The sequence below is a fragment of the Choloepus didactylus genome, chromosome 18 (genome assembly GCF_015220235.1).
Source record: "Choloepus didactylus isolate mChoDid1 chromosome 18, mChoDid1.pri, whole genome shotgun sequence".
NCBI classification, from domain to species: Eukaryota; Metazoa; Chordata; class Mammalia; order Pilosa; family Megalonychidae; genus Choloepus; species Choloepus didactylus.
In genome coordinates, this window is record NC_051324.1 from 68,560,729 (window position 1) to 68,586,942 (window position 26,214).

At 54.4% G+C, this 26,214-nt stretch overlaps 1 protein-coding gene across 5 annotated transcripts; it reads left to right on the plus strand.

Moving 5' to 3' along the window:
- The first annotated feature begins 1,145 nt into the window (after nucleotides 1-1,145).
- GPRC5C (G protein-coupled receptor class C group 5 member C) lies at nucleotides 1,146-17,567 on the plus strand. Of its 5 annotated transcripts, XR_005212752.1 has the most exons (6): nucleotides 1,682-2,068; nucleotides 8,280-9,362; nucleotides 11,535-11,629; nucleotides 13,552-13,701; nucleotides 15,289-15,378; nucleotides 15,733-17,567. XR_005212752.1 is itself a non-coding variant. In XM_037809668.1 (5 exons), the coding sequence occupies exons 2-5, from the start codon at nucleotides 8,312-8,314 to the stop codon at nucleotides 15,319-15,321; spliced, it is 1,329 nt and encodes a 442-aa protein (XP_037665596.1). In that variant the 5' UTR covers nucleotides 1,146-1,675; nucleotides 8,280-8,311; the 3' UTR covers nucleotides 15,322-15,726. The 5 variants fall into 5 exon arrangements, 4 of the variants coding, with proteins under 4 accessions (XP_037665596.1, XP_037665598.1, XP_037665595.1 ...); XM_037809668.1 differs by lacking the exons at nucleotides 1,682-2,068; nucleotides 15,733-17,567 and adding an exon at nucleotides 1,146-1,675 and having other exon boundaries at nucleotides 15,289-15,726; XM_037809670.1 differs by lacking the exon at nucleotides 15,289-15,378.
- The last annotated feature ends 8,647 nt before the right edge of the window (nucleotides 17,568-26,214 follow it).

Consider the following 26,214-nt stretch of genomic DNA (forward strand, 5'->3'; position numbering starts at 1 on the left):
GAGCCTCACCTGGGGTCCCAAGTCTTGGGGTGGAAGGTGGGGTTAGGGGAGGTAGGTAGAAAAGGAGTGAGGCGCAGCTTTGCAGCAGATATGCACTCTTCTTTTAAATATTTCAAGGAACTGAAACAATTCCCAGGACGCCAGGGAGGGGTACAGGGTCCTAGAAAACCAGGTTCCCAGCGCCAGCTCAGGCCGCTAGGCACATTCGCTCCCTCCCGAGTGTACAAGGGGGAGGAGCCAGCCGGAGATTTGCGGCTCCGGCTACTCTTGTGATTCACTGAACAGTGAATTTGGTCTCCAGATTGCAATAGATCGAGGCACGCCAACAAATAGCCCGAGGGGTGCTCCTCCCCTTTCCCCCCGGGCTAGCCCCTTGTCCGTGACCCGCGGCTTCCTCTCCCCCAGCCCATCCCCCCCCCCACCCCCGCGGGCGCGTAGGGGTGAGCAAACACGCCCGTCGCCCGCCGCGCCACGAACTGGCTCTGACCGCGCGCTGCTGGCGATCCCCCAGGCAACCCGGCGTCACAAGGCCCGGAACCCCAGAGACCCGGCGCGCTGCCCTCCCTCGCGTCCCCAGGGCCCCGGCCAGGCCCAACAAGCTCTCCCTTCTCAGTGCGCCTCGGCCCCTCCGGGCCTCCAGCGCCTGCTAACTAGGGCTCCTCCGGGCCCCCCGGCTGCGCGAGCCCACCCCCCGCGGAGACCGCAGCCCTGGGGGAAGGCGGCAGGAAAAATCTCCTCTTGTTTGTTTACTGTGCGGGAGCGGTCCCTGCCTGAATTCGCTTCCCTGTTTCTGCGGTTCCATTCCTGCTGATTACTAGGACCTGAGGGGAAAGGGTGGGGGTGGGGTGCGCAGCGCGGAGGCAAGGAATCTGAACTCGTGGAAAAGTCCGCCGGCCGCGGGAGGGGGAGGATTCGGAGTCCGGTAGTGCAGAGACCGCGGGGGCCGGGTTAGACACTGTACCTCCGGGAACAGAACCGTGAAGACTAATTAGGACAAGTCGGAACAGAGAACCGGGACGCGGGGAGGGGAGCACGCGCGCCGAGTGGGACAGTCTCTGGGCGGTCGCAGGAAACACGGGCGCGGGGTAGTAGCGCCCTGGGCGACGCTTGCCCACGGTCCCGGGTAGTTCTGGGCTTGGTCCACGGCGTTAGGAGCGCGCACGGTGGGGTTCTCGCGTACACGTGGTGACTGGTGTTGGGGAAGGACCGTGCGCGCAGGAGGCTGACACTTGGGGTATGTGGTTTGTCCACGTATGCAAGCTCGGGGAGGGGAGGGGGACGCAGAAGGAGTGACAAAGAATGACTTTGTGCCTGAGTGTGCACCCCCCTCCCCCCCGGAGCAGCGAACTGTGCCGGGTGCGTGTCTTTCACCCGAGAGCCAGGACGAAGGTGACAAAGGCTGGGCGTCCGCCACGGAGAGAGGCGCCAAGATAGCCCCCGGGTGTAATCCTGTGTGCTTTGCGGAGATGCAAGAAGGGGGGAGCCCGCCCGCGGTGTGTGCTGGGCTGCACCCCAAACTGCTTTCCGGAGAGAAAGCAGAGTCCAAAAAGTGAGTGCGCGTGAGTGTGCGCGCGCCTGCGTGCGGGGGCGTGGCAGTAAACATCAGCAATCCACAAACAAGCTTTGCCAGAAACTCCCTCAAGCGCCGGAAAGTGCGACTCGGCTGAGCCTGGAGGTGAGTCCGAGGGGCAGGGCCGGGCGGCCTTTGTTACCGGGTAGACGGATTGCACATACCTGGAGCCCTGCGGGTGCCCGATAAGCGCCCTGAATGGAGGTGATGTCACGGTGATGCAGACGCCCGCCCACCCTCGGCACTGAGAAAACAGCCGCGGAGCGCGGGGGGAGAGCTCGGCCGCCAGAGTGAGCGAGGGAGCGCGGCCAGCTCAAGCCCCGGTCCTGGGGAGCTGGCAGGCCCTGCGCCCGAACCCCCGGGCCCCGCCACGCCAGGCCACGGCTGGGCCCCGGACCCGCGCCCTGCACAGAGTCCCTTCCTCCCCGCCCGCGCCCCGCCTGGGGCTGGAGTTGGCCCCAAACGCCGCGCCGGAGCCGATCGGGCGGCGCGTCCCAGGTAAGGGCTGCTGCCTTCCCGCTCCGCCCTCCCCTCCGCCGCCCGGAAGAGTCGGGTCGGACAGGCTGGGAGGGGGCGAGGACAGAGGCCCGGGGTGGAAATCGGGCAGCCGGGGGATCGTGCGCCAACTCCTGTCGCAAAAAGTTTCCAAACCCGACTGGGGGCGGGAGGAGCCGGGTGCTGCGCCTCTGGCCTCTGCGCGAGTGCCAGGGTCAATAGTGACTTGTGGGCTGGCGTCCCTCCACTGCCCGCTGCCGAGGGTAGGAAGGGCAGGTTTCGGTGGCCCTAGGAAATGGGGAAAAAGAGTGGCCACTCCCCTGCGCTTTCTCTTCCGATGTCCAGGGACGCAGGGTGTAGATCCCAGAAGGGGGCGACGGGTGGGGAGGGGCGGCTCGGAATCTTCCCGCGGGGAAGCTTGGAATCTCAGACTATGAAAGCGCCTGTACTCCTGGCTGCGCAGCCTCAAGCCCCTGCGGGCCCCCCTCCCTTTGCTTTGGCCGCACCCTTTCAGGCCACGGTGGCCGAGTAGCACCTCTCCACCGCCAGGCCCTGCCATTTTGCACCTGGGAAAACCCAATCACTTAAAAACTTGGTAAGCTTTATCCTAAAGCACAGGAAGTAGAGTACGTTCAAAGAGGCTGCTGTGCTTCTGGAGTGTCCCCCGTGTGCCTTCAGGTGTGCCTGGGAGAGGGGTGCCTTTGGGGGTGGGGTGCATTCCAGAGTGACATTCCAGAGCAGACCGTTGATCCGAGGACTTCCAAATCTGAGAAGGCTCAGGGCATTTTGCCCCCCATGCCTACCCTCGGCAGGGGGATCCAGGCTGAAGTTCTGGGAGCTGTCCCCACCCCCTCCTCACCCAGCGTGGGCACTGAGAGGCCTCCCTCCAGGCTCAGGCATCTTGAGCGCCCATTCTTAATAATTCTTGCTGGGCGGAGGAGGAAGGTGACGGGACCTAAACAAAAACAGGGAGAGAAAGGAGATGGATGGGAGGACGTGAGGAAGGGGAAGGCCTCCCGGTATGTCCACAGACTGTCGACCTATCTCATCTGCGGAGCGCTGGCAGGCAGGGGAGGAGGGGATGCTCCAGGCACCCCTGGACCAGCTTAGGCACCTCTGAGCAGGGGCTTTAAATGGTCCCTGCATCCTTGAAGGAAACCACTGTGACTTACCCTGAAACCCATGCTTGGGAGACAGGTCAGGGTGCCTGTGAACCCTAGGGAGCTCTTTCCAGGATGGCATCCCGTACCCTAGGGGTTCTCGGGGTTCGATGATGGGGTAGGGAAGGGGGTGCTGCTCAAGAAGGATGAGGGGGCCCTGGCTGCCTCGTGCCACTGTCCTTGCTGCCATCAAGGTGAAGCCGGTCAGGGCTGGATGGGCCTCTGGAGCCCCCCAGCCCTGCCAAGGCCGCTCTGCTCCCCCTGGAGAGGTAAAGAGGGAGGAAGGGGATCCAGGAACTGGACTGGACTGACTCATACCAGAGCTGGGGGCTGGGTGGCTGAGCCTGGGAAAGGCTGATTTCAGAGGTGATTAAAAATACTTGTACGCCTGATTCCAGGGAGGTGAAGCAAAAGGGCCCTTTTGTCCAGAAAATAATCTGAGGCTGGGGCTAGGGTTGGGGGAGACTCACGGGGCAGAAGGAGGTTGCCCTCCCACTTTCTTCCTTGGATCCATTTAGAACCTTGGAGCAGAGGATGTGACTCCAAAATGAAGGAGGCAGGATAGGCCAGGAGAAACAGGTGTTGAATCAGTTTAGCAGATAATTTTCAAATGTCTGCTGTGTTCAAGGCACAGTGCTGGGTGTTGCAGAGGACACTAAGGTAGTCAAGGCTTGTTCCCAACCCTTGCAGACCTCGCAGCCTGGTAGGGGAGAGGGTACATGCATGACTATTGTCCAAGGCTCAGCAGGCCCAGCCTGAGAAGTGCAGGGTCAGGGATTGGGAGGAGGGACAGGATGCTTCTGGGGTCCCTCTTGTGCCAGTCCTTATCCCTTTACACACCATCTTGAAGGTAGCATGAGCTGACTGGCTGAATGGCGAAGGGCTGGAGCTGAGGTCCCTTTCTTTAACCCTCCTGCTCGCCTCTGAGGACCCCTATCCCTGGCTGCGGAAAACAGCCAGGCCCACCTGGCTCAGTTTCCCCACCTGAGTGCAGTCTTCTGCTTCCCCACCCATCCCTCCATTTTCAGGGTTCCAGAGAAATGAGACATATCAGGGTGGGAATTCCAGAGAAGACCATTGCATTAAGGACCTCCAAATCTCAGAAGACTCAGGGCATTTTCCCCCCATGCCCACCCTCAGCAGGGGGATCCAGGCTGAAGGTCCAGGAGCTCCCCCCATCCCCTCCTTGCCCACCCTGGGCACTGAGGGGCTAGGAAGTTTCAGGGCAGCCTGGCAGCAGTGGTACCTGGATGGGGGAGACGGGCGAGCGCAGGTTCCTGATTCCTTCCTTGGAAGTGATGGGCACGGGTGAGCCTTGAAGGCCAGGGCCAGGAAGATGGTGGTGGACCAGCAGCAAAGGCAGGAGGAAATAGGAGTGAGAGCCAAGAAGCTTCTCTGGCCCTGGCTCAAGTGCCTGGGGAAGGCTGGGGATGGGTCTTTTCTAGGGCCAGATGGATCCGGAAGAATGAGAGACAGACAGCTCACAGGAGACCTGGTTGTTAGCAGAATTGAACTTGTGGCTTTAGCATCCTTTCCCGGACTACTAGCCAGTCCTTAGATTTTGTTTTGGAAAGGATCTCAGATCTAGCCATCATGCCCTTACCTTGGGCCTCTACCTTTAAACTGGGATAAACCTGCCCCCACTACATTGATTGTGCCTTTTGCCAGACTCCTCTCTTAAAGCACAACCCTGGTTATTCTCCCACGTGCTAAGAACAGCCTCCACTGGCTCCCGTGGTCTTTAGAATAATGCCCCAAATTCTTCCCATGTAGCGTTTCTAACCTGTCACCATCCAGCTGCAACCTACCCTTTACACAGTCTGTATGTGGCGAACGTGATTTTTTTCTTGCTCTGAACTTGGTCATCTCAGGGCTATTTATGGTATCTTTTCTGCCCATTCTTTCCACTTCCTCTCCTCCCTGTCCCCTTCTCCTGGTCAATCCCTATCTCCTGTGCTTCGAGGCTTAGCTCCTTTGGGCCCCTGTCTTTGGGCTGTGTTTAGGGTCATGGTAGGTGGTTGCTAAAATACTAATAAAATGCTGTTGGCTGGTTTCTTCCCATTCTGTCTTTTCTGGCCCCCACAGCAGGAAGTGACTTTTCCTCCCGTGGTCCCACAGCACCATTCTTTCTCCCAGAGGTCAGTTCTGTCATATGGCACCCATTGCATCCTTCCTTGTGTAGTTTGTCGTATACCTACCTTCTCTCTCTATTAGATTCCAAATACCATCAAGTCAAGGGATTGTATTTGTTCGTCTGTGTATTTTCCATAGCTCTGAGAACACCAGGGCCTTCTCCACGCCCTAGCTGGAGTAAATATTTGCTGATTTGGAATGACGGCCTGTTCTTAACGCTGGGTCCCAGCCAAGGGAGGTGGGAGGCCCTGGATGGGACGTGGATGTGGATGCCCGGAGGCTGTCTGGGTGTCCATTCCCAGCGGTCAGTTCCTCAGCTCTAACTTTGCTCCAAGTTCCGGCTGGTTTGCTGTGGGCCAGGACAGTCAAGATGGGATGGGATGTTTATGTTGTTATCCGTAAATTATCTCCTGAGTGTTTCAGTGTGACTTCTTACTCACCATCATCCCTGGTTCCTCTTTTGTCTTTACAGAAGCTTGTAAATAGAGTTTGTGCTTTATTGATTTACAATTACAGGGAGTCCTGCAAAAGCTTATTTAAAACACAATGTGAGGGAAACTATTGCATTAGAAGTGAAGAGAAACAAGCTCAGTTACAAGGCCAGTCAGTTATTTAATAAAACAGTAGTAAATTTACATAAGAATGTTAATTATGGAAGAGTTAATGGTAGGTGGTGTTTGAGGGAAAAGAAGCTTAACTGGAAAATGAAGGAAGTAACTGAGAAGGCTAAGGAACCTAAAAATCTTTCCAGGGTCATGTAGGGCTTTGGAGAACATCTTTATGCCAATTTCACTTAATTTTTTGAGTTTCATTTGTCACTGCTACTTCTTTAGTAGCAGTGTTCTTGCATTTACCAGTTATAGAGATAAGTTATAGAGATATAGTGAAAATAGAGTCCAATTTCTATGGACTGAGTTTTAGGACCTTTGTTTGCCTATTTTGTGCAAAATGGGATTAAATAACTAGGAATGGTGAAAACCTGGTGGGACACCAAGAGGGCCCACAATGTCCCTGACCCTGAAGAAGGAGGAAAGAGGGTAGGGAAAAGTTAAGTAATGCTATTCCCCTGATAGCCTCTAGTGGTCGCTGTCAGCCCAGGAAAGCTTGGTTGCTGTCCCGGGAGAGTGCTGTCTCTCAGAGGTGAGGAGGAACAGATAGGGTTACGGCTAATTATCTGAAAGTATGGGATGATCGTAACGTGGAGTATCTGCATTTCAGAGAATTTTGGAATTTATAGCATGCTTTTGAGGGCATCTTAATAATTTTTTGATGTAAACTGTAAATTTAAGGCCTTTGGCTGGAAAACCGACTGATTTTGTCTTTAATTTTTTTTTTTTAACATGTCACAACCTTTACCTCCACTTCACACAGGGAAAAATCCAGATAATTGGTGTTGAGAGCAGGGGATTTGGTTTTCTTCCTGGGTGCTTATCTCCAGCACTTGTAGTTCCCTGTGGGGACTTGGTCAAATGAGTAGATGGAGTAATAAGTTACTTTTCTGGTGTGAATTAAAGATATCTTTCTTGCCTTCTGCTACAGTGCCCTAAAGTCTTGCATTAAAGTGAAATTCCTTTGGGTTTTGTATTGCCCTTGCCTGGTTTTTGCTTTTAAAATGTAAATGCCCCCAGGAGAATTTTTGCATTAAGTCATTGATTCCTTGGGGGGAAGGATTAGTTTATTTTATCTTTGACTCCAGCAACTGAGCTCCACAAAGAGCTTTGGATTCTGAAGTGGAGAGAGGCACCAGAGTGGGAAAATGAAGGGCGTATGGGGCTGTCGTGGTGGAAGGGATGGGGTAGGAAGGGCTGATGAAACTTTTCAACTGTCGCTTGTTGAATGAATGATTGAATGAGTGAATGAATGGATGACTAAGCACGGACTGGGCTTGGGCATCACAGCGACAAGAGTTTAGGGGCATAGTATCCAGGTCTATTGAACCCTGGAAGCCCAGGGTAGAGAAGTGCTGAATGTATGGGCTTCTTGATTTTGATTTTGGTGTGTTCACAAGTGCCCTCCCCCCCCATCCGCCCCCTGCCCTCCCAGCTTTTTTTTAAATTCATTTTTATTGAGATATATTCACATACCATGCAGTCATACAAAGCATAACATTTAGTTGTTTACAGTACCATTATATAATTGTGTGTTCATCACCAAAATTAATTTTTGATCAGTTTCATTACCACACACACAAAAATAATAAGAATAAAAATTAAAGTGAAAAAGAACAATTAAAGTAAAAAAGAACACTGGGTGCCCTTTTTTTTGCCTCCATATTTCTACCCATCCATCCATACACTGGACAAAGGGGAGTGTGGTCCATATGGCTTTCCCAATCACATTGTCACCCCTCATAAGCTACATTTTTATACAATCGTCTTCAAGATTCAAGGGTTATGGGTTGTAGTTTGATAGTTTCAGGTATTTACTGCTAGCTATTCCAATTCGTTAGAACCTAAATATGGTTGTCTATATCGTGCATAAGAGTGCCCACCAGAGTGACCTCTCAGCTCCTTTTGGAATCTTTCTGCCACTGAAGCTTATTTCATTTCCTTTTGGTCAAGAAGATGTTCTCCATCCCACGATACCGGGTCTAGACTCCTCTGCGGGAGTCATCCTCAGGGACTCTTTGGACTTGGCTTATTGTTGTTGTTGGGTGGATGGGGGGTTATCTTTAATTCCGTGATATGTCCTCCTTTTTCATGGTCAGGAATAGGAATGAAAATGGGCTTCACCTTGTTTGCCTCTCTGGCTGGCTGATGTGGCTCCCAGGAGTTCTGTGTTAAGAAGGGTTCTGAAGCCCAGAGGGACAGAGTCTCATTATTAATCAGCATTGTCAGCCCTGCCTCGGGATGGGGAAAGCAACACCCCTGTGTCAGCATCTGGCCTTGGAGGACTGATCTGGCCTCTTCTCCTTTCTCCAGGGACCTAGAGGGAGCCCGGCCTGGGAGCCAGGATGGCCACCCCCAAAGCCTTGCTGATGTGCCTGGGACTGCCCGTCTTCCTACTCCCCGGTGCCCAGGCCCAGGACAGTGCCCCGCCTGGCTGCAGTCAAGACCTCAACCCCCTCTACTACAACCTGTGTGACCGCAACGGGGCCTGGGGCATCGTCATGGAGGCAGTGGCTGGGGCAGGCATCGTCACCACTTTTGTCCTCACCATCATCCTTGTGGCCAGCCTCCCCTTTGTGCAGGACACCAAGAAGCGGAGCCTGCTGGGGACCCAGGTCTTCTTCCTGCTGGGGACCCTGGGCCTCTTCTGCCTGGTGTTTGCCTGTGTGGTGAAGCCCGACTTCTCCACCTGTGCCTCCCGACGCTTCCTCTTCGGGGTCCTCTTTGCCATCTGCTTCTCCTGCCTGGTGGCCCACGTCTTTGCCCTCAACTTCCTGGCCCGGAAGAACCAAGGGCCCCGGGGCTGGGTGACCTTCACCGTGGCCTTGCTGCTGAGCCTGGTGGAGGTGATCATCAACATCGAATGGCTGATCATCACGCTGGTCCGCGGAGGCGGCGAGGCGGGGCCCCGGGGCAATGGCAGTGCCAGCTGGGTGGCGGCCTCTGCCTGTGCCATCACCAATGTGGACTTTGTCATGGCGCTCATCTACGTCATGCTGCTGCTGCTGGCGGCCTTCACCGGGGCCTGGCCTGCCCTGTGCGGCCGCTTCAAGCGCTGGCGTAAGCACGGGGTCTTCGTGCTGCTCACCACGGCCACCTCCATCGCCATCTGGGTGGTGTGGATTGTCATGTATACCTACGGCAACCAGCAGCACCACAGCCCCACCTGGGACGACCCCACGCTGGCCATCGCCCTCGCCGCCAACGCCTGGGCCTTCGTCCTCTTCTACGTCATCCCCGAGATCTCCCACGTGACCAAGCCCAGCCCGGAGCAGAGCTACCAGGGGGACATGTACCCCACCCGGGGCGTGGGCTACGAGACGATCCTGAAAGAGCAGAAGGGCCAGAGCATGTTTGTGGAGAACAAGGCTTTTTCCATGGACGAGCCAGGCTCAGGTGGGTACGGGACACTCTCCATCCCATTTCTTTCACTGCCAGTCGGGGAGCTGGTTTCTTGAGCACAACAGAAGGTTCTGTAGGCTCTGTACAGTCTCTAAAGTTCCACTAAAATTTTTTTCAATATTTATGTAAAAATTCAGACATTACAGATAAAGCATAATTTTGCCCATCTGCCTCTCCATTTCTACTTTATCCCATTCCGTCCCCAGATCTAACCTCTGTTAACTGTTGGTATTTCACCTCTGGTGCCTCAGATTCCTCATTTATAAATGGAGGTAAGAATGGTAACTATTTCATAGGGTTCCTTTGAGGATTAAGTTAAGAAATGTGTTAACTATTAGCTGCTTCTAATACTATTATGCATGAAGGATATTATATTCTTCTAGAACTTGTTTTTTGGTTATGTACGTTTTCATAGTCATTTTAGTTTTCCTTTTAAAAAGTCCTGATTTTTTTTTTGTTTGTTTTTGTTTTAACAAAAACACTTGTGCTGCCCTGAGTTGATCTAAGCAGCCCACGTCCAACTGACTCGTCCTGAGGTCTCCTGCCCCAGCTCTGTTTCAGTGGGATGGGGTTTTCCTGTCCCAGTCCAGCACTGGGGATGCCAGCAAGCTCCAGTGCCTCGGTGGTCTCAGCTGAGGTTGCCCAAGAGCCGGGAGAGGTGGGGTGGGGGGCGGGGGGCAGCGAAGCTTGTCCAGCCAGTGTCAAGCATCCCCTCTGGGGAGCGGCTCGGGCGGCAGGAGAGGACGATGGCCATCTCCCTGGAGACTAGCCCGGCCCTGAAGGAAGGAGTATTTCTCTGGCTCATGAATCTGCCATTTGTTAACCGTAACGACCGTTAACATTAATTGAGCACCTACTGTGTGCCAGCCACTGTGCCAAGGGTCTCACGTGCCTTCTCAGCCCGCTGGCTACAGCCCCTTCATCCGACATGACCCAGAAAGCTGGGAGGTGCCATCCCAAAGCCTGACCCAGACCCCAGACTCTCTGTGCTGATCCAGATGTTTAGGGGCTTAAGACTTTCTTTAACTGCCCAGTTATTAAGCCCTGGCCTCAGGCCTCTGCTGGGAGGTCAGGGTCAGAGGTGATGGAAGTTCCAGAAGCAGAGTGCAGTCTGCCTCTTGACGCTGTGAGTGCCCTGCTTTGGGGAATGGAATGGCCCTTGTCCCACCAGGCACCTGATCTCTGATGTGTGCACCTGAGCTGTGTGCTCCCCTCCCTCCCCCTCATCCTCTGGGCTGGTTGAGTGGTGGGGGTGGGGGCAATTGAAGAAGGGATGGGGAGGCCGGCCGCCCACCCCCACCTCCACTCTCACTCTTGTGCCTGTTTGTCAGGGCCTGATGGTTCCCAGCCTTTGTCCCAAAGCAAACACTCCTGGGGCCCTGAGGTTTTTTTTTTTCCTCAAATGGAAAAATCAATAGTGCGAGCCCAGCACTTAGGAAGCCTTCTCTCAGCTGTGCCCTCCCAGTCGCCGGCTCATCAGCCTGCAGGAGACGGGCGTCCGGCCGGCTTGCTGCTGGGCCCAGGGGGCTGGTCAGCAGCCTTCCCCAGACACCCCCTGAGTGTCCAGCAGGGTGGAACAGATCAGGAGATCAACACCCGAAGGCAGGGCAAGTGTTCCTGGAGCTGAAAATAGTTCTGGAAACTTGCCAAGGGGCCTCAGGACGGGAAGTGAATTCGGTCCCCTTGGCAAGGCTGGGTGGGGACCTCGGGCTGAGGGGCCTTGGCTATGTGTACCCCTGGGCCTGGCAGCCGCCCCCAGCCGTGGAGGCCAGAGCTGGAGGCCAGCCATCTTGGAAGGCGGCCAAAGGCCCATGTGCCCTGGTTGGCCTCTGGCCCCAGGAGGGCGGATGGGGATGGGAAGGCTGCTGACGGAGCATTCCTGAGCTGTGGGGTTGTGGGGGGTTCCCCAGCTGCAGGGGAAGCCAAGGGGGAGCCAAGCCTTGTCGGGCTTTGGGACAGGAGCCCACACGCCCATAACCTTCCCCCCACTGTCCACCCGTGGCCACCCTTGGCCACGGCTTCCTCCCTGGGTCAGATGCTATACCAGGGCTGGCCCGGCTCATCCTTCCCCTTTCCCTGCCCCTGGGAGCCTTGCTTGGGCTGTAGGAGGTGGAAAGGAAGCTGAGTGTGTAGGTGCCCTCAAACCGCTCCCATTTTTCCTCCCAGCGAAGCGACCGGTGTCTCCATACAGTGGGTACAATGGGCAGCTGCTGACGAGTGTGTACCAGCCCACCGAGATGGCCCTGATGCACAAGGTCCCGGTGAGTGGGTTCCCAGCCTCGGGGGAGGGCTGCATGGCCAGTGCAGGGTTGGGGTGTGGAGGTGGTGGCGGGGAGAAGGCAGGGCTTCTCCTATCTGGCACATCTGCCACGGGGAACCGGGAGCCCCAATTCTTCATGCCCTTTCCATGGAGTCGATGTGTCCACTGCTTTGGTGACCCTGCAGAGCAACCTGCCCTTTGTCTTTGGGGCACACACAGACTGGGGCAGGAACAAACTCTCACTGAGCTGGCGGGAGCTGCCAGCTTCACCCCGAGGAGCATGGGGAGGAACGAAGGATGGTCTCGGCTAGGCTAGGTGTCATTCTTGGTGCCCCCCCAAGGGGCAGGGGGCCACATGCAGCAGGACCGGGATAAATATTTACTCCTCAACCTCAGCTGTCCCAAGAGAGCCTTGACTCCCCTCCCCCTGCCAACAGGCAGCAGCTCTTGACCTTATATCTCCCCTGGGTTCTGGAAACCAGATGCTCCATTAGCCAAGGGAGGGGGGTGGGAACAGGAAGACGGCGGGTTGGAGTCTCGTTCTCTCCATATATGTTCCTCCCCACCGGCTGGCAGTCGCCGAGGGGAGAGGTCAGGGGGGCCTTGGCGGGACTCTGGGAACAGGAAGCAAGGGAGGTCAGCAGCGTGGCGTTCCTGTCCCCCTCCCCTCGGTGAGCCAGGGGAAGGGTGAAGCCGGTTTATCTGTAACTTCTAGACCCAGCTTCTTTCCTCTCCCTGAGCCTGAACCTGCTGGCAGAGGACGGGGAGCAGAGGCCACTGGCCCCCCTTTTGCCTGGATGTACCCTTTTCCTTAGTGTCCTCCCTCTTCTGTGGCTGCCCCCTCAACCCCCTGTGTGTGTTGATTCTAGCTTTAGGTGCATGTGGGGGTGCAGAGTGAAGGGGAAGGGAGAATGCCCAAATAAACAGGGATATTTTATCTAGCCCAGGGGTTCTCAAAATGTGGTCCCCAGGCCACAGCGTTCAGTATCAGAAGGGAACTTGCTAAAAAACGCTCTGACCGCCCCTGCCTGAGACTGGCTGAATCTGAAACTCTGGGGTGGGGCCAGTGGGGTGCTGGAGCCAGTTATTGGCATTTTGTCAGTGATGTCCTGGGGGTAGCTTGGCATCTGCCGTGATGAGAGTAATCACCCCAGGGAAACCTACAAACACTAAATCAGGGCTTTGTGTGTGCTCCACCCCCATCTGAATGTTCCGGAAACTGCAAGGGACTGGAGATTGGAAGCAGGAGGGAGGACCCCATAGGTCTGATAAGGCTGAAGGAGGGTCTGGGGCCCTGGAGCTACAGTGTGTGGCCGCAGCCCTTTTCCAGGGGATAAGGCAGGCGGGCTCCCTTCTGCACCCCACAGCCCTCAGCTGTGACCCACACGGGAGCAAAAAGAGAATTCAGGTAGGTATTAAGTCTCAAAATCAGAGTGGCCAGCCCAGACCCCAAGACGAGGCCTGTGTGGGTGTCCTTGGCCAGGCGGGCGGCGACTGGGAGGCTGCTGGGGGTGATAGTGGTATTTGGGCGAATGAGGGTAGGGGTCTTGGAGAGAGGAGCTGGGCCCGTTACCACCTTGACATTTGCAACTCCACCTGGTCTGCCCTCCGTGGGCCCCCTACTGGTTTCCCTAAGGAATTGGGAGCAGGAGGGGCTTGAGGAGAGGACCCTCCTGCCGAGAAGCAGCCCCTCTGGGAAGCCCCCTGACCGGGGTGAGCTAAGGGGCTCACAGTCAGCCCCTGGTTGCGGGAGGCAGAGCCAGCGTCCGTCTCAGGCCCCTCAGCAGCTGGGGCCCGGCTTAGGCCAGGGGAGGCGGGGGCGCTGGCAGCCACGGCCCTGCAGGAAGGCGCGCGTGTGTGTTTCTGCCTCAGCGGAACCTGGCTCCCAACCCCTGACCGCGAGGCCGTCTGTTCTTCTTCCAGTCTGAAGGCGCTTACGATGTCATCCTCCCGCGGGCCACCGCCAACAGCCAGGTGATGGGCAGTGCCAACTCCACCCTGCGGGCCGAGGACATGTATGCTGCCCAGAGCCACCCCACGGCCACCCCAACCCAAGACGGCAAGAGCTCACAGGTCTTTAGAAACCCCTACGCGTGGGACTGAATCAGTTGGCAGCAGGAGGCGGCCAGCAGGCCTCGTGGGGGATGGGGGGACCCCAGGAACCCCACGCTCCCTCCACCCCCTCACTGGCCCAGAGCTGTGCAGCCCCCCCTGTGTGCCGACGTTTGGCTGGGTGCCTTGGGCACCCCCGCCTCAGTGTTCGTGGAGTCTGGCGGCCAAGCCCAGCTTGAGGCTGGGGTCACCTCCGGGTCTGTGCTCCAGCCAGACAGTGTTCTCCTGGGGGGCGGCCGGTCAGCGCCCACAGTTCTCGGGGCCCTTGGAGAGACCCCAGCAACCTGGAGGGATTTCCTCTGGGAGGAACGAGGGTGCCAAATAAACGTGTTTCTGCTTTATTAACCCTTCCTCTGGGAATGTCGTTTCCAACCTGGGCTCTTGGTGTCCAATGAAACTCGCCCACCATGGTCTGTGAGTGATTCCTCAACCCACCCGTGTCCTCTTTCTCAGTTTACATCTGGTGCTGCCTGTTCCTTCTCGGCAGTCATGTAGCCGGCCCCTCCAGCAGAGGGGAGTTCTGTAGTAGAACCCCCGCGTTCTGTGTGGTCAGTGTGATCTGGGCCCAGCTGATGCATGGGATCCAGCCCGGCCTCTGGGCTTGGCTGAGAAGCCGTCTGTGCAGCTTTCCTCCGGATGCCCTCCACTGCTGTACCTGGGGACGGGGCAGGGAAGGTGGGCCCAGGAGAAGGTGGTTCTGGGTCGGGAATGTGGAAGGAAAATTGACTTGCTTCCGCTCTGCCTGGGGAAGTGATGGTTAAGATGCTTTCAGGGACGCAGTGGAGAATTCAGCTCCGTGCTGTTCACCATGTGTCATTTGCTGCCGGGAATGGCTGGGAGGGGACCAGGGCTTGTTTGCAAAGGTGGGTTTACAAAGGTGGCAGAAGTTAGGGCTAGTTCCTGGTTAGTGTCATTCCCAGGCAGCCGTTGCCAGTGTCCATTGCTTGGTTCTTGACAGTAAATGGAGCCTTTCCTCACTGGCTGCCTGACCCCGTGGCTGCCCTGGGTGGTAGGCAGGACCAGTATTCTCTCTCGACTTACATGGGGCTGTAGGTGTCCTGCCACCCCCCCAGCTTCCTTATGGTCACAGCCTCTAGAAGTGCTCAGACCAAGACTGGCCAGGTTTTCTTGAGACACCAAAGCCCAGTGGTCTTTTCCCGGTCCACTCTGGGGCTGCCTGTGGGTCCCCATGGCCTGGGCTCCGCCCATGCTAAGATGTCCAGCTTCATGGACACGCCAGCATCACCCTGACCCCTGGACGTTGGCCCAAGGCTGGGCGAGGCCCCTCCCAGGCTGGGGAATGTTTCTCCTCAACCAGCCAGAAGCTATTTTCTGTCACTGGTTGTAGGAAAAAAAAATATTGCTGGTAAGGGAGAGAAGGGTTGCCAGGTTGCCGGAAGAGAAAGAAAACTTCTCCCAAACCTTTCCTTCTATGTTCATACTGCACCAGCTCCCTGGGGACCAAAATTTTTTTTTAATAAAACGGTCCTCAGGCCCCAAACTGAGGCAGGGTTCCCCTGTGACACTTGTTCTTTCTGGTTACTTTAGGCTCAGTCCCCACAAAATAAAACAAGATGGTAGACGTCCTCCTTCCCTGGACTGCACGTCGTCCCGATGTCCTCATGGCTCTGTGCCCAGGTGGGGCAGGGCCCAGCCCCTTTCCCGCCCTGGTCACTGGAACTGGGAGGGGACAGAGGCCACCGATCAGAAGCAGTGGACAGGGTGGGGGGCTGGAAGTCTGGAGGCCTGGGACGGGGGCTCGTGGGGCTCACCCTCCTTCCTGCCCAGCCCCTGATCTCCTGGTCCCAAAGCAACTGAGGCTGCAGGACTCCTGCTTCCACCCCCTCCCTACTGGGCACGCCCCTAAATCACAGCTCCTGCTGGCTGCTCCTTGAGATGGCGGGGGCATCCCCAGGCTGTGGTTCTCCAGATGGCCGTCTGTCCTCCTTACTGCAAACGATGTGCCTCAGATGCCCCTTTCTTGACCCCAAGGACCCCTGATGGACCGTCCTGGCCTGGCCATCTTTTGGTGTTTCCGGCATCAGCTTCTCCCACTGCACCGTGGTGGATCTCTGTGAGTTTTCGGAGCTAAGCCATGGTGGAGAGTTGCCCTGGCCCTCCTCCCCTGGACCGTGGAAGGACACTGAGCTGGGAGCAGAGCTCGGCCGAGACCTGGACAGACAGCTTCTCTTCGTGGCCTGTGGGTCCCAGATCTGAGCCCTTTTGGAGCTTCACCCATGTGCCCCTTTGTGCCCGGTCCTGCTGCCTCTGATGAACCAGGCTCCACCAACAGCCAGGGCCAACCCTGCCTGCCCCTCCCCATCTGGGGTGGGGTCCGCCACACTGCTTCCAGCCAGAGAAGCTCTTTGTCCAGCATTTCCTTACGGGGAACCCCACAAAGGAATCTGTGGCGTTTGCAGACCTCAGTGGCATCTGGGGCTCTGGGCACCTGCAGATGCCCATCACGTTCTCCCTGTGCTCTCCTCCTCCTTGGACTTTCCAGCCAGTTGGGAAAGTGGCTCCTGGGGCAGGGGCAGATGTTAGAGCCCTGGTGCTACCTGGATCTAACGTCTTCAGGAAGGGCAGTGGGGCCTGCAGTGGCTAAATGAGTGACGTCTCGGGGCTGGAGTCTCGGGCCAGCTGAGAGTCCTGGACCAGATGTGGGGGCAGATCTAGACCTCTCTGGGACTTAGGCTTGTGGGACTTGGGGAGGCCCCATAGACAAGAACGTTCTAGGACTCAAGATTGTGCTGTTTCTGGATGGGGAGGTGTGTACATTTCTTCCTTGCCTAGGGCAGCTGGTAATTACGGGGTACCTTGATTGTCTCTCATTGGAGAAGACTCATGTCCTTGGCCTCAGGACATGCTCTAGAGTCCCACAGCCCCCCAGGGAGAGCCTGTGTGATACTGGCCACCAAGGATAGAGCCATGCACAGCTCCAGACTCTGGGAAGGAGGTCCCTGTAGCATCCTCTTCCTCTGTCCTGGCTCCTGTGCCCTTGGAGCTCAGTCCCCAGCCCAGCATCACCTTTGGGTGCTGAGATGGATGTGAGGACAAGAACAGCTCCCCAGGGAGGTGAATTGGGTGAGGCTATGCCCAAGCTCACCCCGTAGCCAGCCCCACGACTCTCCTGTCCCTGGCAGCCCGTGCCTTTGTCATGAATATTTTTCCAGAGCTCAGGTTGGTGAACCGGGTCCTGCGGAGAGCTGGGACAGACATCTCCCCTCATTCCTGCTCAATTCCAGGAAGAGAAACCCAAGTATTATTTCCCCCTAACAGAAGGGAAGGGGAGAGCCCTGGGCACTCAAACTTCTCTTGATCTAGTTTAGTGGCCCCAAGATGACTTACAATGAGTAAGGGCACCGTCTCTTCTGGGTGATAATCTCACGTGAGTCCCTGGCAGGGCCGAAGGGATGCAGCCTGCGGTGAGCGTGGGCTTGTTTCTAGCCTGAGCCTTCTGAGGATGTCTGTGTGTGAGGCTCGGGGAGGAACGGGCTCCCAAAAGACGCAGGCGTGTCCTGGATTCAGGAGACCCTGTGGCCCTGTTTGCCAAAGGTCCTTGGCCAAGTGGAGAAGACAGATGTTTTTAGGAGCAAAGAGGTGCCTTCTGTGTGATGGTCCAGTCATATCACTAATAAGCCTTAAGTGGAAGACGAATTTATAGTAGATCAGAACCTGTTACAGGTGGCAGCAGACAACACGTTGGTAAAATTCACGTCCACGTCTATCAAACCATGTAGCGCACAGCAGAATAATTTGGAATGCACCATAACTGCTCAGAATTAAACAGCTTTATCCTCTATTTGGGAGGAATTTCTGCTACTAAATCCATGTGAATTAATTTAGGGGGAGGGGCACTTATTAATGATAAGATATTTTTAACCCAGATCCCTTGCCTTCCAGGCTGACAAAGGCTGTTTGTGATTCCAACTAACTTTTTTCTTGGTTGGGGGTTTATTCTAAGGGGGACAACCAGACCCCCAAAGAATGTTTAATGTCCAGTCAGCAAGGCCCAGAGACCAGTACAGCACATGGAACAAAGTCCAGAGACGCTGGTGGGGGAAGGATTGGGAGAGGGACGACCCCGGTCACTATCTCCTGCCCTTTTGCAGAAAGTGAACTTGGGCCAAGGGATGCCCAGTAAGACCCCCAAGAGCCCCGCACAGCCCCCAGTTTACCCGTGGTTCTCTGCCCCACTCATAGAGTCACAAACCGATAGAGGTTACGTGGGTTGCCTGTAGCTGCACAGCTAGTAAGGGTCAGTGCCAGCTGTCCAATCCGTTCTCGCCAAGACTAGCACTTTCTCTAACATCGGGAGGACGTGCCAAGGTCAGACACAGGTGCTGGTGGCCAGTGTCTGTTTCCTGTCTGCTGTCTCCATTCTGGGCCTGCCCGGAAGCTGCAGCCCCTGCTCATTGCAGCCGCATGAATTATTTAGCGTCTACACCAGCCCTGTAATACTCTGACCTCATCCTCCTCGAGCTCAGGGCGCGGCTCTAACCTCGTTCTCCTTGAAAAGCTCTGCTGGGCCGGGGCTGGGGTGGCGGGTCCTTCTACGGGGTGCAGGTGATTGAGAGGGCACAAGTATCCTCAGGGAGGGTGCCAAAGACCCAACTGGATTTGGACAGCCGTGGGTCCGGATACTGGCCTTTCCCAGCTCTGAGATCTTAGCCCCCTAGACCTCCCTCAGTTTTCTCATCAGTAAATGGAAGTAGTACCCTCTCCCTATTTGGGGTTCTAGCTCCCTTGAGTTCACCCCATGATGGTCACAGCCAAGGCAGAGCCTCCAGGATCAGCTGTCCTGTTTCCTGCCCAGACAAACTGGTCTCTGGGCCAGATTTCAACATCCCTCTCACACTGGTCCCCAGAGTGGGTGGGATGTTGACTCCTGGGATTAGAGGGAATGCTAAGAAAGAGGGGCAGAACCTTGGCAGTCCCCTAATTGGCAGGTGAGATGGGTCAATGGTTAAGGCATTCAGAGGGGCACACAAAGCCCAAGAAGTGCAAGTTGAAGAGCTGGGATCAAACAGTCGGTCAACAAACATTAACTGAGTACCTGTTCTGGTGGATATAGAGAAGCCCAAGACCTGGTTGCTGCTGGAGGGGCTCAGAGCACAGCCCCTCTGTGGGGCCAGATCCAAGGGCTGAGGTGGGAGTGGTGATGGCGGGTTGCATCTCTGAACCCCTGCAGGTAGGCTCCCTCCACATGCTTCTGCAGGTACCCCCTTCCCGAGCTTCAAGTTCTGCCTACACTCTGTATTGGGGTCCCCAGCAGGTGAGAGGGGATCCCAAGCCTCCGGGCTGTGCTGAAGCTTGACCCTTTGAGAGGTTTCCACTCAGTTGAGGGCCCAGGTCCAGCAGAACTGGAGGCAAAGGGGGGTGGGCACGCACTTGGCCCTGAAGGAAGGCGCTGGGCCACGTTGGAAGGGCGCCCTTTTCTAACCGGCACAAAGGCGACAGCTGCTGGCTTAACCATCGACGGCACAAAAGGGCCAGCGGCGGCCGGGGACAGGGGTTTTATTCTGGGCTCCTAACCAAGATTTCACCGGTGGCCCTGCCCTGAGCGGGCGAGGAGAGGGCTCCGGGCTCCGGAATCCCTTGGGCTGCACCCGCTGAGACACCCACTCGCGTCGCGGCTGGCGCTGGAGGAGGCGAAGGGCGTGGCGAGCATCTGGAGCTCTGACATCACTCCAGCGAGGCCCCGCCCACCCCAGCCACCAGCCAACCCGAGGCCGCCTCCCGCTCCCCGCCCCCCACGGAACTGGATTCCGCGCTGCCCGGCCCCCCGCCGAGGTCTGCTGACCGGGCCCTGGGAGGTCGCCCCGCTGCGGTGTCCCCGCCCCACCCGCTGGCCCAGGCCCGGCCTAGCCCCGCTCCTTCCGCTTACCGCACCCCCCGCCGGGATTGCAATTGCAATTGTTTGTGAGCTTTTCCGCCTTCTTCCAGGCCGGGGCCCCAGACCCGACGGCTACCTACCCCATTCATCCCTGGATCTCTGCCAGCGCAAAGCTGGGTTCTAGGGAAGCAGCCCTCCAGCGGGCCCCGGGCTCACTAAATTCCCACGGGCGGGTGTAACGGAGAGCTGGGTGCAAAGGAAGCGACCCCCATCCCCCCGCATCCCTTTGGTGTGGCTCCAGTGACACTTTGGGGGGGATCATTGTGTGGGGACTGCCCCGTGCATTGTAGGGTATTTAGCAGCTTCTCTGGCCTCTGCCCACCAAATGCCAGTAGCACACACCCCATCCCACCCCGTCCCTCACCCCCAGTTTTGACAACCGAAAATATCTCCAAATGTTGACAGTGTCCCCTGGGGTTCGAGCCAGCGCACACACAGGCCAGGACTCCGGGCTGGTGTTGCGGGCCCCTGGGTGGGGATGGGGGTGGGTGGCTGGGGGGATCCCGGGAGGACAGCAGGTGAGCACGTGCCCTGCCGGCTCCTCGCACTGTGCAAACACCTGGCTCCCGTCCTGATGTGGGTGCTGAGCGAGACCCCGGGGACACGGGAAGAGAGAGAGGGCGACCCGCTTTCCTGGCACTGGCGGGTTCGGTCTGGCTGTGTCCCTCGGAGCCTCCCTGGGGCAGCCTCGGGGGGCGGGTATAGAGAGGGGCTCGGGGGGGAGGAGGAGTGGTGGGCCGAGGCCACCAGCTGAGCCCAGGGGCGGTCAGGGCCAAAGGTCACAGCCAAAGGTCAGGGCTAAAGGACAGGGAGCATCCCGGCCAGCCGAGGGCCCATGAAAATAAACTATATATATATTAAAAAATTTGGTCTAAAAGAAACAGGAGCGCCAGAGCCAGCTAACCGCACGGCGGTGCCGCCCCGCTGCGGCCGCTGGTGGCGCCGACCCGGCCCGCAGCAGTGGCGCGTCGTCCTCCGCCGCAGCTCGGGCCCCTCCTCTCTCCCTCCAAGAAAACAGACGGGCCAGGAGTCTTTCAAGCCCTTCTCCCCTTGGGGGCACTTCTGAGCAACCCGAGGACGGGCGCCTTGCATGTGTGTGGCCCGGGACCCCCACTTCACCCCACCCCCATCCCCACCCCCACTTTTCTAACTACTTGCAATCCCGAGAAGGCTGAATTCGGTTTGCTTCCGCTGGTGCCCTGGCGCCGCTCGCTGCTTCTCCGCGGACGGCTTATCATTACAAAACGGGCTGCCTCCCCTCGGGCAGACAACGGCAGACCCGGGAATAACATGTGGCTCATTAATTCATTCATTCATCAGCTCTGCATCAATATTTATTAAAGCCTGTTCCTTGCCGTCATTCTAATTGACATCAATTCCCAGTCTGTGCTCTCCCCTAGACATCCAACTCAATTCTTTTACCTCCTGGAATCTGCGAATTCCATCTCCCCAGGACGCTCCAGCTCTTGGAGATGGCTCCGGGAGGGCCACCCCCGTCTTACTGAGCGTGTGAATTCTGCCACTACTTTTGTGTCAATAACGTGCTGGTAGACTCTCAGGGGTGCAAGGGTGGTCCCCCCATAGGTGAGCCTGTGTGGACGCTCCTGGGTGGGCTGGTGAGCGCTCACCTGATGAGGAGGAGAGGAGGCTGTGACTCAGAGTGGAGAGTGGTGCAGAGGGGAGAGCCTGGGGAGCGAAGGGGGAGCCTCTCCATTGGTTGGAACCTTCCAGGTCAAGAGGGGGAGGTTCTGAGTCAGAGGAAGCTTCGGTCTCCTTGGAGACCAGTGAGTCCAGATCGCAGGCATGGAGAAGTGGATAAGGTTGACCGGGAGCAGGCCCCATGGGTGATGGCCACCCATCACCAAGCCGGCTTGAGGCAGGGGCAGGCCCTAGTAAGTGGCCATCCTTACGTCTCTGCCCCCTGTGCGTTTTCCTTGTGGTTCTCTCTGGCAAGGGGGAATGCCCCCTTCTGGAGGCGGAGGCTCCCTGGTACCTCTGGGTTGAGATTTTTCCTTCTCCAGGGAAGCAGATGGGACTAATAAATGGAGACAATTATCTGTTGTCCATAAGCCAAGGACACTGAGATCTGTGGGCCCCTCAGCAGATCTGGGCAGATCTGGGCTACAGACCCATGGGGAGGGAGGGCACAGCACGTGCAATGTAAAGTCCCTCTGTTTAGAAACCAACCTTCCTTATCTCTCATGTAGCAATAAAAGAATAGAAAAGAAACTGTGCCCTCCGCATCCTGAAGGAGGTGACAGAGCCGAGATTGGATGGCACGGTGAGCTCACGATTGCAGCCTAGAAAAGCTAGAAGAGCCGTGGGGCATCTCCCCACCTCGGACTGTAGAGGCTTCATGGAAGTGGCAGAAATTCCCCAGGAAGGAGCAGCGCCGGCCTGAGCCCAAGGCTGTCGGCCGTTCGGAGCATCCCGTCTTTGACAAGGGCCAGGAGCCTGCAGGTAATATCTGAATGCAGTTCTGCATTCCTGCTGGAGGGCATAAAGGGGAGTGAGCCCCTTTGACTGGATCTTGCTGGGGCAGGAGAGAGAGCCCCAATTCTGGAAGCCCCCAGGCACAGGACACTGAGGAAAATGCCTTTGGAAAGGGCCGTGCTGCCTGCCATGTCCTAACAAGGGACCAGGGGAAGGTTTTCTGGGCATCTTGGACATAAGAGTCGAAGGAGGAGCAGGGGTCCCCAGGGCCAGCAGGAAAGGGGGACCTCTGGAGCCAGACTCAGGTCTTCTTGCAGAACTGCCCTTCCTGCCTGAGGGATTGCGTTTGAGTTCAATCCTTAGAAGTTCTGGGTTTTTTCTTCATAAGGCTTTTGAGTTTATGGGCAACTTCCTCTTCTAAATTTCCAATCCTGAAATCCTTTGCTCTGGACATATCCTCTTTCCGTACCCTCTCTCTCTCACTGGACTTACTTTCCTCCGCATTGGGAGCTCTGATTTCCAAGCTCACTGATCTTCCTGCCCCTGTGTTCCAGTTTGCTAGAGCTGCTGTTATGCAAAATGCCAGAAATGGATTCGCTTTTTTTTTTCTTTTTTTTTATCTTCATTTTATTGAGATATATTCACATACCACGCAGTCGTACAAAACAAATCGTACATTCGATTGTTCACAGTACCATTACATAGTTGTACATTCATCACCTAAATCAATCCCTGACACCTTCATTAGCACACACACAAAAATAACAAGAATAATAATTAGAGTGAAGAAGAGCAATTGAAGTAAAAAAGAACACTGGGTACCTTTGTCTGTTTGTTTCCTTCCCCTATTTTTCTACTCATCCATCCATAAACTAGACAAAGTGGAGTGTGGTCCTTATGGCTTTCCCAATCCCAGTGTCACCCCTCATAAGCTACATTTTTATACAATTGTCTTCGAGATTCATGGGTTCTGGGTTGTAGTTTGATAGTTTCAGGTATCCACCACCAGCTACCCCAGTTCTTTGGAACCTAAAAAGGGTTGTCTAAAGTGTGCGTAAGAGTGCCCACCAGAGTGACCTCTCGGCTCCTTTTGGAATCTCTCTGCCACTGAAGCTTATTTCATTTCCTTTCACATCCCCCTTTTGGTCAAGAAGATGTTCTCCGTCCCACGATGCCGAGTCTACATTCCTCCCCGGGAGTCATATTCCACATTGCCAGGGAGATTCACTCCCCTGGGTGTCTGATCCCACGTAGAGGGGAGGGCAGTGATTTCACCTTTCAAGTTGGCTTAGCCAGAGAGAGAGGGCCACATCTGAGCAACAAAGAGGCATTCGGGAGGAGGCTCTTAGGCACAACCATAGGGAGGCCTAGCCTCTCCTTTGCAGCAACCGTCTTCCCAAGGGTAAAACTTATGGTAGAGGGCTCAACCCATCAAACCACCATTCCCCTATGTCTGTGGTCATGTTAGCAACCATGGAGGTGGGGTAGGCGAATACCCCTGCATTCTCCACAGGCTCCTCAAGGGGGCACTACATCTTTTTTTTTTCCTTTTTTTCTTTTTTTTTTTTAACTTTCCCTTCTTTTTTAAATCAACTGTATGAAAAAATAGTTAAAAAGAAAACAAACATACAATAAAAGAACATTTCAAAGAGACCATAACAAGGGAGTAAGAAAAAGACAACTAACCTAAGATAACTGCTTAACTTCCAACATGTTCCTACTTTACCCCAAGAAAGTTACATAATATAGCAACATTTCTGTGAACTTGTTCCTACTATATCCATCAGAAATTAACAGACCATAGTCATTCCTGGGCATGCCCAGAACGTTAAATAGCTTATCTGTTCTTCTTGGATTATTGTTCCCCCTTCCTTAATTGCTCTCTATTGCTAGTTCCCCTACATTCTACATTATAAACCATTTGTTTTACATTTTTCAAAGTTCACATTAGTGGTAGCATATAATATTTCTCTTTTTGTGCCTGGCTTATTTCGCTCAGCATTATGTCTTCAAGGTTCATCCATGTTGTCATATGTTTCACGAGATCGTTCCTTCTTACTGCCGCGTAGTATTCCATCGTGTGTATATACCACATTTTATTTATCCACTCATCTGTTGAAGGACATTTGGGTTGTTTCCATCTCTTGGCAATTGTGAATAATGCTGCTATGAACATTGGCATGCAGATATCTGTTCGTGTCACTGCTTTCCGACCTTCCGGGTATATACCGAGAAGTGCAATCGCTGGATCGAATGGTAACTCTATATCTAGTTTTCTAAGAAACTGCCAGACTGACTTCCAGAGTGGCTGAACCATTATACAGTCCCACCAACAATGAATAAGAGTTCCAATTTCTCCACATCCCCTCCAGCATTTGTAGTTTCCTGTTTGTTTAATGGCAGCCATTCTAACCGGTGTTAGATGGTATCTCATTGTGGTCTTAATTTGCATCTCTCTAATAGCTAGTGAAGCTGAACATTTTTTCATGTGTTTCTTGGCCATTTGTATTCCCTCTTCAGAGAACTGTCTTTTCATATCTTTTGCCCATTTTATAATTTGGCTGTCTGTACTATTGTCATTGAGTTGTAGGATTTCTTTATATATGCAAGATATCAGTCTTTTGTCAGATACATGGTTTCCAAAAATTTTTTCCCATTGAGTTGGCTGCCTCTTTACCTTTTTGAGAAATTCCTTTGAGGTGCAGAAACTTCTAAAGCTTGAGGAGTTCCCATTTATCTATTTTCTCTTTTGTTGCTTGTGCTTTGGGTGTAAAGTCTAGGAAGTGGCCGCCTAATACAAGGTCTTGAAGATGTTTTCCTACATTATCTTCTAGGAGTTTTATGGTACTTTCTCTTTTATATTGAGATCTTTGGTCCATTTTGAGTTAATTTTTGTGTAGGGGGTGAGGTAGGGGTCCTCTTTCATTCTTTTGGATATGGATATCCAACTCTCCCAGCCCCATTTGTTGAAAAGACCATTATGACTCAGTTCAGTGACTTTGGGGGCCTTATCAAAGATCAGTCGGCCATAGATCTGAGGGTCTATCTCTGAATTCTCAATTCGATTCCATTGATCTATATGTCTATCTTTGTGCCAGTACCATGCTGTTTTGGCAACTGTGGCTTTATAATAAGCTTCAAAGTCAGGGAGTGTAAGTCCTCCCACTTCGTTTTTCTTTTTTAGAGTGTCTTTAGCAATTCGAGGCATCTTCCCTTTCCAAATAAATTTGATAACTAGCTTTTCCAAGTCTGCAAAGTAGGTTGTTGGAATTTTGATTGGGATTGCATTGAATCTGTAGATGAGTTTGGGTAGAATTGACATCTTAATGACATTTAGCCTTCCTATCCATGAACATGGAATATTTTTCCATCTTTTAAGGTCCCCTTCTATTTCTTTTAGTAGAGTTATGTAGTTTTCTTTGTATAGGTCTTTTACATCTTTGGTTAAGTTTATTCCTAGGTACTTGATTTTTTTAGTTGCTATTGAAAATGGTATCTTTTTCTTGAGTGTCTCTTCAGTTTGTTCATTTCTAGCATATAGAAACATTACTGACTTATGTGCATTAATCTTGTATCCCGCTACTTTGCTAAATTTGTTTATTAGCTCTAGTAGCTGTATCGTCGATTTCTCAGGGTTTTCTAGATATAAGATCATATCATCTGCAAACAATGACAGTTTTACTTCTTCTTTTCCAATTTGGATGCCTTTTATTTCTTTGTCTTGCCGGATTGCCCTGGCTAGCACTTCCAGCACAATGTTGAATAACAGTGGTGAGAGCGGGCATCCTTGTCTTGTTCCTGATCTTAGAGGGAAGGCTTTCAGTCTCTCACCATTGAGTACTATGCTGGCTGTGGGTTTCTCATATATGCTCTTTATCATGTTGAGGAAGTTTCCTTCAATTCCTACATTTTGAAGTGTTTTTATCAAAAAGGGATGTTGGATTTTGTCAAATGCTTTTTCAGCATCTATTGAGATGATCAATTGATTTTTCCCTTTTGACTTGTTAATGTGTTGTAATACATTGATTGATTTTCTTATGTTGAACCATCCTTGCATGCCTGGAATGAACCCCACTTGGTCATGGTGTATGATTTTTTTAATGTGTCTTTGGATTCGATTTGCAAGTATTTTGTTGAGGATTTTT

Coding starts and splice junctions, on each gene's coding strand:
- GPRC5C (XM_037809668.1), top strand. CDS start 8,312: ATGGCCACCCCCAAAGCCTTGCTGATGTGCCTGGGACTGCCCGTCTTC. Junction 9,363..11,534: donor CATGGACGAGCCAGGCTCAG/GTGGGTACGGGA, acceptor TTTTCCTCCCAG/CGAAGCGACCGGTGTCTCCA. Junction 11,630..13,551: donor CCCTGATGCACAAGGTCCCG/GTGAGTGGGTTC, acceptor TTCTTCTTCCAG/TCTGAAGGCGCTTACGATGT.